We start from the raw sequence: 11,260 nt of genomic DNA, 5'->3' as shown, positions 1-11,260 counted from the left end.
TATATATATATATATATATATATATATATGTATTTATATATGTATGACAAGCGAGATTGAGAGAGAGAGGAGAGGGGCAGGGAGATTGAGAGAGGAAGGAGAGAGGCAAACGAGATTGGAAAAGGGAGGAGAGAGGCGAGCGAGAGAGGCAGAGAGTGGGAGAGAGGTGAATTGTATATGTATATCGGTTAGATAATGGTATATTATACATATGTAGTTGTATATTCTGGCAAATTATACATATACAAACATTGACTAATTATACAAACTCGAAGTCAACTCACATAATTAATGTACAATGTTAGTCACAAGTGGTAACTATAGCAAACGATATCTATGATGAGTAATTAAGTAGTATGAATTTGCTTAACCACATAATTTTCTCTATAATTATCTGCAACCCTTTAGTTTCCTTTTACACCCAGAGGGTATTTGGATTGGCTTAAAAGCTGGTCAAACCTACTTTTAAATCAGTTTTTTACTTCTGGAAGTGTTTGACAAATATAAAAAAATAACTTAAAATAAGTCAAAAATGACTTAAAATGGATCAAAAAATGTATTCAAATATTTAATATGACTTAAAATAAGTCAAAAATCAAAAGTAGGTTTCTCCTACTTTTTATTTTTTGACTTTAAAATCATTTTGTACTTTTTATTTAACTTAAAAACTACTCCTGTTATAAAATAAAGCTCATAAGAATATAATCACAAAGAGAAGAAGACAAGAGAAGTAGATAGAAGAAGAGAAATTTTCTTCTTATTCAAGTGTATTTTACAATGGTGAATGATATCTCTATTTATAGGTAGAGAAATCAACCAAAAGGTCACCATCTTTAATGTCACATTAATAGATACATTTCTATCCCAAAAAAAAGGTTCATATCACCTTGGGAATACATATCCATGATAAGGATAAGTTTATAATAAGCTTAATGGACAATCAACTTAATTCAATGTATTTACAACACTCCCCCTTCGATGTCTATAGATAATGTGCCTCGTTAAAACCTTACTAGGAAAAATCCTCTGAAAAAAAATTCTAGTGAAGGAAAAAGATTACACGTATCTTTTGATACGCACTATCTGTTGCCTCATTAAAAACCTTGCCAAGAAAATCCAGTGGGAAAAAACATCGGTCAAGGGAAAAACAGTGCAACACGTATTATACTCCCCCTGATTAAAACATCACTTAATTTATTATGATGATGTCTCCAATTTTCGTACATTGTGGTTGGTATATTCTTTTTCAAAGAAAAACCACACATTTCCTGAATAGGTGTGTCAGTTATCTTAACTAGGCGCACTTTCGGCTTGCTTCATGAAAGGCTATTATTTCTGCACAGCAACATTTGCTTTATTGATCACCAGGATATTATTGTGCCTCCACATGAAAACAAATAGCGTGTAAAAATCGTTATGCGGATCAGATAAATATTCTGCATCTACATAAACAATCAATTTTGTCTTGGATTCCTCGGAATAGAATAAACCCATAGCTATGGTCCTTCGAGGATATTCAATAATGTGCTCAACACCATTTCAATGTCCTTTTATCGGGGAGAAACTGAATCTTGCCAGTAAATTTACTACAAAACAAATATCTGGTAATATTGTTAGTAAGATGCACTAGTGCCCTGATTGCACCAAGATATGGAGTTTCATCACCAAGAAGCTCTTCATCTTTATTTTAAGGTCAAAATGAATTATCATTTATGTCAAGCGATCTCATAATCATTGGGATACTCAATGAATGTGATTTATTTATACAAAAACATATCTGTGTATGTGTATTGATAGACAAATATTTTATTTGTCAAATTATCAATCAGTAAGTCAAGAAAAAATTCTGTCTTACCAAGACCTTTTCACAAAAATACAAAGACAATTAGGGTCATTCTTTTGTATCATTTTCTTCCTTGACTATTTCAATCCATATAAGGATTCTTGAAGCTTTATTAAAAAAGTTTCTTTCAAACCTTTATATGCTTCAGACATCTTCATTGCTTCAAGGATTTTCATATAACCTTCATTGTCTTGCTAGACATGACAATTATTCATTATATGCATTCAAGTTTTTCACATGTTGCCAGATCAAAACAAACCTTATTGCATCCACCATAGGTGAATACATCTCCAATAATGCAAGGAATTTTGCGACAAACTTGTATGCCCCAAGTCACAAGTTGTACTTGATATATAACAATTATACCATCACATAATAATTTATTGTACACCACTGACTTTTCTAAGTGAAACAATATAGCCAACCATTTATCTGTCCACACTATATAACAGATTTGAATTCAAGATCCTCGTCATAATTTATATCATTGAGCACTATCTCATATCAAAGATACCGTCGATGGTTATTTGATATCGATTCAAACAAGTCATAACTTATCGAGATCTCTTCATTTTTCATTATTTTCCAGGTACCTAAACATTTTCTGAGGTTTTATGAAGTGTTATGTCAATGTGCTCTTTTATAGCACTTGCCTCATTATCATGATCATAATTGATCATTTGCTCCTCTCCTTCTTCAAGATATTTTATATTTGAAACCGATTGATCTATTAAGCTTCTGGCGTATCATAAATTATGTCCTTCAAGGACTTCATATTGAAGCATTTGCAGCTGAATTATATCATACGGTCAGTGCATTCATCTGGCAACTGATTTGTAGCATTATGCAAATGAATTATCTCTTGAACTTTAAATTCACATAGTTATTTAACGAGGATCTTATTAATTCATAATTAACCTCACATAATTTTAGTTGTCAAAATCATCTCTCCCCCTAATGTTAGGAAATCTAACATTCATCCCAACCTTATTTGGGAATTCATCTTTGTGCGTGGTAGAGAAATTAAAATCATAACCGCACATTCAATATTTTAGATGAAAATTATATGGTTCCTGACCCTAAATCAATTTTAATGGGGAAACCTTGTTAGCTTGATGCATACATGTGTTGCTACATGTTAAATAAATTTATCTCATACCAAATTTTATTTGAGAGTTTTGTTCTCACAACCATGATTTAGCTATAACTGGATGCATACAATTTTTGCTAAATCAACCAGCATTATCAATATAATTTCATAGTTTGGAACTGTGCTCTTAATTTTAACAATTCGAGCAAACAATCTTACAAAAATCAATTTGTAAGTTGACAACAAAACACATGTGACCATCGCATAGATGCATTGATCATATAGTTGCAAATGATCCACATGACAGGTGAACGGGCCCATATCAACTTTTTTATATGTTTCAAAAATTTTAGGGAATTACGATCCCAAGCTTAACTGATACAATGATCATTTTATGAAGAGAACAAACAACACATGAGAATTCTTGAAGAATCTTTTGTTTCTTCAGCATATAATCCACATGAATTCTCAATTACATTTGCATCACATTGATACCAGAATGGTCAACTGATCATGCCAACTAATCTTTATTTCAGTACATTTATAATTTTTTTCGCATGTGATTTCATCTGCATGCCCACATTTGTGTGCAACAAACAAGAGGAAACAATGGGTAACCTTTTACATAAATATTTATAACCCCTTCGGTTGTAGTGATTTATAGTCTCAATATTCATTTTCAATTCATTCGAAACTTAAAAAGTTTCTTTTGAGACTTACTACAACCCCAATATTATTCCTCTGATAATAGCACAACTCGTTAGAGATTGCAATTAATTTTGTGTACTATCACATATTGCATGACACCATCCCTATGGTGAGCATCTCGTTCAAGGAGGAAATTATATTATTATTTTCATGATCAAAATCACTACGAGCAAGACGTCTTTCATGCTTTACTTTTGTTGTACCATAGGTACACAACCAAATGACAAATTTGTATTCGCACCCAATAATGACCACAACCCTTATAGGCAAGAACTGTTTCTTTCTTTTTCCCTTTCCATAGTTCACAAAGTGACATATAAACGTACAATACGATTAGCCATTTCTGTCAAATCAAAATTTATTTCCTCTCAAACCTCCCGTAGAGGTGAGTTTTGGCATATATCTTTTTTTTTCAAACCTCCCATAGAGGTGAGTTGTGACATATATTCAATCCATAATGATTTTATCACATCTTGACCAATTCTCTTATAGAATGGTCGAGCATTCACGATACTCATCACAAGTCACATTCTCTTCAAGGAATGGACTAATCATTTATATGTACTTCATAAATTTGCATTATAAGTACATTGTCATGGTTTTAAAATTCATCATATTTTCATGACACAGCTCAACATCACTTTGAAAGATCAAGTGTACAATCACTTTATCTTCTTGTCTCATGATAGAGGATTTATAAACGTGTCAAATTATTGGGTTGACAACATTCACAAGTCTAATGACCTTTCATACCATTTTGATAATAAAAATTGCCTTCACATTTTCAAGGACTATTTGAAGAACCCATAGTGTTCTTCTTTTTATCATTACCACAATGATGACTATTATAATTTCGTCCCTCCACGCCCTTATTCATATAATTAATTATTTGTCATCTTTCAGACTAATTATTCACTGCTACCACATTCATATGATTGAATGGAGCAAGTCAACAGGCGGATTTCAAAGTTATCACATGCTGCTACCACATTCTTTTCAAGGAATGGAGCAAATTCAATATGATGAATTTCAAGACATTTCATCAAAAATATATTATTTTTGCCTTAATCATCATTTTATCACCACTATGGTGCATTGAGACTCAAACTCAATGTCTAATCCATACAAGGCACATAGGTCATAATTCTATGGGACTTGAACCCACTACATTATTATCACGGTGCATCACAATTGATGTCTTACCCTCTTGGTGCGATAGAATTTGAATCTATCGTCTTATCCTCAAATATTTTTCATTATGTGCATCTGGACTTAACCTGATGTCTTACCCTTTTTGGTGCGATCAGACTTGAACCCATCGTCTTACTCTTAACCAATGGTATAATAGACCGAAGTACAATATGACTCACCCTTTGAGTCTTTCAAAACAATCAAAATAATATTTAAACTCATGCTATTAAAATTTTATACCTTCTTCTATTTAAGAAATTTTGTATAGCATGTCATATTCAATCAATTTTAGTATATGTCTTAGGTTCCTGATAATTGTTAGTGACTAAATATAATTTTATTCTAAATCATAAAAATATTTTAGAAAATACAAACCTGATTTTATGCATATAATACCTTGATTCTCATAACGAGATCAACCAACACATGAGTTAAAGAGAAACTAAAATTTAGTCTTAATTGGCTAGAGACTCGTGCTGATAACGTGTTATAAAATCAAGCTCACAAGAATATAATCATAAAGAGAAGAAGACAAGAGAAGTAGATAGAAGAAGAGGAATTTTCTTCTTATTCAAGTGTATATTACAATGGTGAATGATATCTCTATTTATAGGTAGAAAAATCAATCAAACGGTCACCATGTTTAATGTCACATTAGTAGATACATTTCTATCCCAAAAAGGTTCATATCACCTTGGGAATACATATCCATGATAAGTATAAGTTTATGATAAGCTTCATGGACAATCCACTTAATTCAATATATTTATAACAACTCCCTCTTTTTTCAAATTTATTGAATTGTTTAGATGTTTCACACTCTTCAAGAAACCAAGATTAAGACATAAATTATGCTTAAATTTCTATTTTTATTATTATTAGCTATTATTAAAATTATGATAATTAACAAAAAATTAATTAATAATCTCTATTCCCCCAATTACTTGTCCACTTTTTCCTTTTTTAGTTGTTCCTAATTACTTGTCTATTTTGAGAAATCAAGAAAGAATAATTTTTTTACCTTTTATACCCTCAATTAATTACTTTGAAAAGGGTAGAACTTTTTGAAAAGTGTAAATATTTAATTCACCCACTTTATAATTAATAAGGTTAAAATGATAAAGTTACTATGTTAATTATTATTTTCTAATAGGTGTGTCAATTCAAAAGTGAACGAGTAATTAGTGACCCAAGGAGTAACTAATTCCAATAGTAACCAATGAAGGGTAACATTGAAAAAACCATTCTAAAAGTTGTCTTGAAAATTGAATAATTAAGTTTATTTGAAAAATAGAAAATATCTCAACAATTCAATTAATATAATATTGAGGAAATATTTTTTAAGTCAATCCAAACGAACTCTTACTTTAGTACTAAAAATATTTTTTCTTATATATTTGTTCATTATAGTAAATTAGAATTTTTATTCTTCCAATATTTACCCTTATCATTCCGTAAACATAATCAATAAGGATGATTTAATAAAACAAAGTCAAGTCAATTAAGAGCAAAGTAAAATGAATAGAGTATAATAAAATTGACTTGGGGTCGATAGTAAATATAATTAATTTTATGGTGGAGAAATTACAGAAATACATCCCTTTTGTTTCAGTTATTTTCATTATCCCCTATTACTTTTAAAAATTTCTAAATTTCTTATTTTCTTCAATATACCCGAGCTGCATATTAATATATCTGAGCCAGTATTTAATGTATTAGAGCCAGTATTTGATGTATTCGAGCTACGTATTATGTATCTGAGCTGATTTTTTATGTATCCGAGCTACAATTAATGTATCTGAGACATGATTTAATGTATCCAAACTACATATAAATGTATCCGAGATTTAATTATTGTATCCGAATTTTATTATTTTAAGGATTAATGTAATAAGAAATTTATTAGGGATAAATTGTAGTTTTATATTAAAAGAATGAGATTTATGTAAACATTAATGGAGGGTTCGGATATATTAGTGACCAAAAAATCAAAACGCTGATACATTAAAAGAGGCATGGATATATGCGCTAATACATTAAAAAGAGGGTCGGATACATTAATGGGGGTCGGATACATTAATGACATTTTTGACTTAAAAAGAAAACTTAGGGATTTTGGAGATTTGTAAAACTTATAAGAGATAATGGTAATGAGTAAACTAAAAGGTGAGATTTCTGTAATTAGTTAGAAAATTACATAAATCACATACTTTTAAGGCAAAATTACAATCTATCCCTTAAAAGTTTATAATTACAGAAATCTCTCAAACGGTACGATAATATAAGCGCTAATACATTAATCTGATGCGCGAATTACATTTATCATTAAGTAAGATACATTACATTTTATACATGATACACTAATCTGATGCATATTTTATACATGATACACTAATCTGATGTGCGAGATACACTAATCCGATGCATAAAAATGAAAGATTTTAAAGTGTAAAACTTATAAGGAATATTGATAATAAGTAAACTAAAATGTGAAATTTCTGTAATTTATCCTAGTTTTATTGAGGTGTGACATTTTGGTTGTCATAAAGAAGGTTAACAGTTAGGAATCGAGAAAATGTAACATTGATTCCATCGAAGCGCAATATGTTTATATGGTTAGCAATTAATGTCATGTAATGACATAAAAGTGTCCAAGAAAAATGGTGTCTAATTATCAAAATAAAATACAAAATACTGTGTTATTTGGAGTTTGAATGCGAAACTCTTTCACTCAAATAGACACTTGTGTCCAACTTTAAATATATATTTTTTAAATGTAAAATTTGACAAATATATAAACGTAATTTTTTGATCGGGTATTCAATTGGACACCCCGGGGTAGCTATAGCTATGCCACAAGGTTGTTAGTCTGTCTAATTGGATACCCTTCGTCGGAAAAAATATTATATATACAAGTAAAATAATACACAAAATAATTAAATAACATATTTTGGACACCCTTAACACAACAAGTTGTTATAGTCTAGTGATTTCATAGTGCTCACATGTTAGAATCTCACTTTTAAAAAAAGCTTTTGTTGTGCTCATTTTTGAGCACCCTATATGAAATTCTTGACTCCGTTACTGAAATCATTTCTAGTAAAAATCATGCTTGTAGATGCAACATTTACTAGAAGAGATTGATTATGCTTTAAGATTGAAGCTTAACTCCTATATGGCTATATCTATCGTAATTGAATAGCAATAAACCAGTAGATGACATGTGGCAAAAGTATTCCTCAACTTCCTAAGAATAAAAGAGACAAAAGCAAGAAATAATGTAGTCATTCATTGTATTCTTATACTTTGAACTAAAAATTTTCATGCGTGAAATCAAAATTTTAATTTTAAGGAGTTTAAATTGTATAATGATGATTTGAAGTGTTAAAAATTTGATTCTAACCCTAATATTCATATATATATATATATATATATATATATATATATATATAAATTAAGAAAAACTTCTTAATATATATATACACACACATTATTTATATAAAAGTTGTTGAATTTGATCAAACTCGTATCCAAACTTCTAGCTCTGTCCTGATTAAAGTTCTGCCACTTGGTGTGTTGGTTTATATATTGATGTCTCCTTATTTATTTGATAACAACATCAAAATGGACAATAAACGACTCAAATGGTATAATCTCTCCATTAAAATCCGGCACTCTAAACAAAAAAATGTAAGATTGAACGTCTTAAATTCACAAAAACAAAATGTGACACAATAAAGTAGAATGTAGCATAAACATGCATGATTAGTTGTATAGACTATAGTCTATTATGTTGTAAAATTGTCATCTCTTGAGTACATTCTTGCAAACCAAAATAATTACTGTACCAAATTTGTACATCAAAAGATAACAGTAAAAGAATGATACACCTGGTATAAAGTAAAATTCAGTTACTAATTGGTCAAAAGTAAAAGTATTTTTTGTCGTTGTAAGGTAAAACTTATAAAGCTGTTGTACTTCTTAACTTCCTCTGCATGTGCACTCATTGTACAGGGACCAAACTTGCCTTTCATCTTTAAATTCACAGTTTCTTTTTTCTTTTAAAAAAAAATTTATTTTTACTTCTTTGACATATAAATCATTAGTGATCCTGGCTAGTACTTCCTTTGTCCCATTTTCATACGAGTTAATCTGATTTAATATGAAATTTAAGAAAAAAATTAAAGATTTTAAAATTTTGTGATTTAAAATAAGTAAATAAATGTTTGCGTGATTATAAGTTATATTTTTGAGATAAAATTGATATTTTTAAATTAAATTGTTAATTGATATAGAAATTTATCATTCATTTTTGGGCTGCTTAAAAAAGAAAGTAAATCATATAAAAGTGATACAGATGAAATATTAAGATACCAAGAAAGTACCAATATGAGTTGTGATGCAGTGTGGAGATTATTTTCCCATTAACGAGGGTTCTTCAGTATGAACCTTGGGTATAAAAAAAACTTTATTAGGAGCATAGCCACTGAAAAAATATTACCATGTGCTATTTAAATTTAGTCAAAACTATAATTTGGGGTATGAAATAAAAAGACACCAAGAAAGTAGAAACCAGACCATATGTCTATCCTTTCTTCTTTTGACTTGTGACCATCCTTTAAATTTTTTCTTTTAATCCCAACTTCACATTTAAATGTTATTGTCTTCTTACTAGCTACAACAACAATCCCAAAGATTTAGCCTTTTATATCCTTCCAATTTACTCTAACTAAACAAACAAACAAACATGGCAATTGATATGATTTTTGAAATTACAAGTCCAAGAATCTCTTTCTCATCCGATGAACAAGTCATAGATTTGCAACATTATCAATCAGATTCAAATCCTGAATTCGATTTCTGTATTAGCACCAATATCGCTAATACAGAAACTTGTTCAGCAGATGAACTCTTCTTAAATGGATTAATTCGTCCTCTTCAACTACAACAAAAACAAAAACTTGTCACATTATCTAATTCTCCTCCTACTCCAGCTCCACCAATTGCAAATCAAAATGTAATCTCGAAACACATTAGTGTTGATGATAATCAAAACAAGTCGTTTTGGCGTATTAGGAGAAGTACTAGTCTTCATGGAAATAAGAAAAGTTCATTTTGGTCGTTGCAACGCAGTAATTCAACTGGATCAAAGAGTTTTTCAGTTAAAGAAAATCAGAAACATAAGAAGAATATATTGAATCCTTCTTCTGGAGTTAGTTTATACTCATCATCATCACAAAAGCCTCCATTGAGAAAGAATTATAGTAATGGGATTTGCATTAATCCTGTTTTGAATGTAGCACCTTATACTTTTATTCCAAAAGCTACCGCTAATCTCTTTGGTTTAGGATCATTCCTTGCCAATGGAAAAGATAAGAAGAGTAAGAAATGATTTTTTTGTGTGCGTGTCAATATTTTGTACTTGCCTTTCTTCTATGTTCTTTATAAATTATTATTATTGAATTCCATCATGTAAATTAGGTTTATAAATGTTTCTTTTAATTTGATTTCAGCTTGTATTTATACTTTTAAATTTTTGTTGTGTATTAGTAAGTATTTAAATTCTTATAAAGTTGAATAAGTAAACATACATATCCTACTTGCATAATACACACAAAACGTTATGTAGGGCTTGAGCTTCCATATAAAACGTCATGTAAGATGCTTATGCCTATCTATTTAACTTTATGCAACTTTAATTGTCTATATATAAAATAGAAGAACGCGGATGTCAGATACTCCCTTTGTCCCAATTTATATGACCCCTTTATGTTTTGAAAGTCAAACAATTTAAGTTTGACTGGAAATTTGAAAATGAAATTTTTTATTTTTTAAATGAAATTTATATATTTGTAAACTACATAAAAAATACTGAGTCATAATAATTGATAATTCAAAATGCTTAAAAGATCTATAAAAAATCTACGATCAAAGATAAATAGACTTGTTGGACTCTTTAAATCCGACATATAAAATGAGACGGAGGGAGTACAACCGTACCTTTTGTCTCTTGTGCTCATCTAAATAGATAATCAATTTAAAGTTACAAAAATGGTAAAGATATAGAGTGTGTTTGGTATGAAGGAAAACATTTTCTAGAAAATGTTTTCCAATTTTCTCATGTTTGGTTGGGACAAAAGTTTTGGAAAATGTTTTCCAAATCAATTCATTTTCCTCAAAATTAAGGAAAATGACTTCCCTTCAAAAGTTAAGGAAAATATTTTCTAAAACTCTCCTCCAATATCAAATTATATTTTTTTGGGGAAAAAAATCAATTTTTAAAAAATATTCACTTTAAAATTTTTATTTTTTCACCAAATCTCTTATCCCCCCCACCGGCCAGCCCCCCCAACCCGACCTTATCCCAAAAAATTTAATTTTGATTTTTAAAAATATTTTTAACTTCAAATTTTTATTTTTAAACTCCT

General features: G+C 29.6%; 1 protein-coding gene across 1 annotated transcript; it reads left to right on the top strand.

The window, feature by feature from the left end:
• Positions 1–9,399: 9,399 nt before the first annotated feature.
• LOC107006758 lies at positions 9,400–10,365 on the top strand. Its single transcript, XM_015205276.2, has one exon. The coding sequence runs from the start codon at positions 9,580–9,582 to the stop codon at positions 10,222–10,224; it is 645 nt and encodes a 214-aa protein (XP_015060762.1). The 5' UTR covers positions 9,400–9,579; the 3' UTR covers positions 10,225–10,365.
• Positions 10,366–11,260: the final 895 nt, after the last annotated feature.

Source organism: Solanum pennellii, chromosome 12 (assembly GCF_001406875.1).
Source record: "Solanum pennellii chromosome 12, SPENNV200".
NCBI lineage: Eukaryota > Viridiplantae > Streptophyta > Magnoliopsida > Solanales > Solanaceae > Solanum > Solanum pennellii.
The sequence above is the reverse complement of the archived record's forward strand: the minus strand, read 5'-3'. Positions and strand labels throughout refer to the sequence as shown.

What these genes read in the sequence shown, in the direction of transcription:
- LOC107006758 (XM_015205276.2), top strand. Translation starts at nt 9,580, where the DNA reads ATGGCAATTGATATGATTTTTGAAATTACAAGTCCAAGAATCTCTTTC.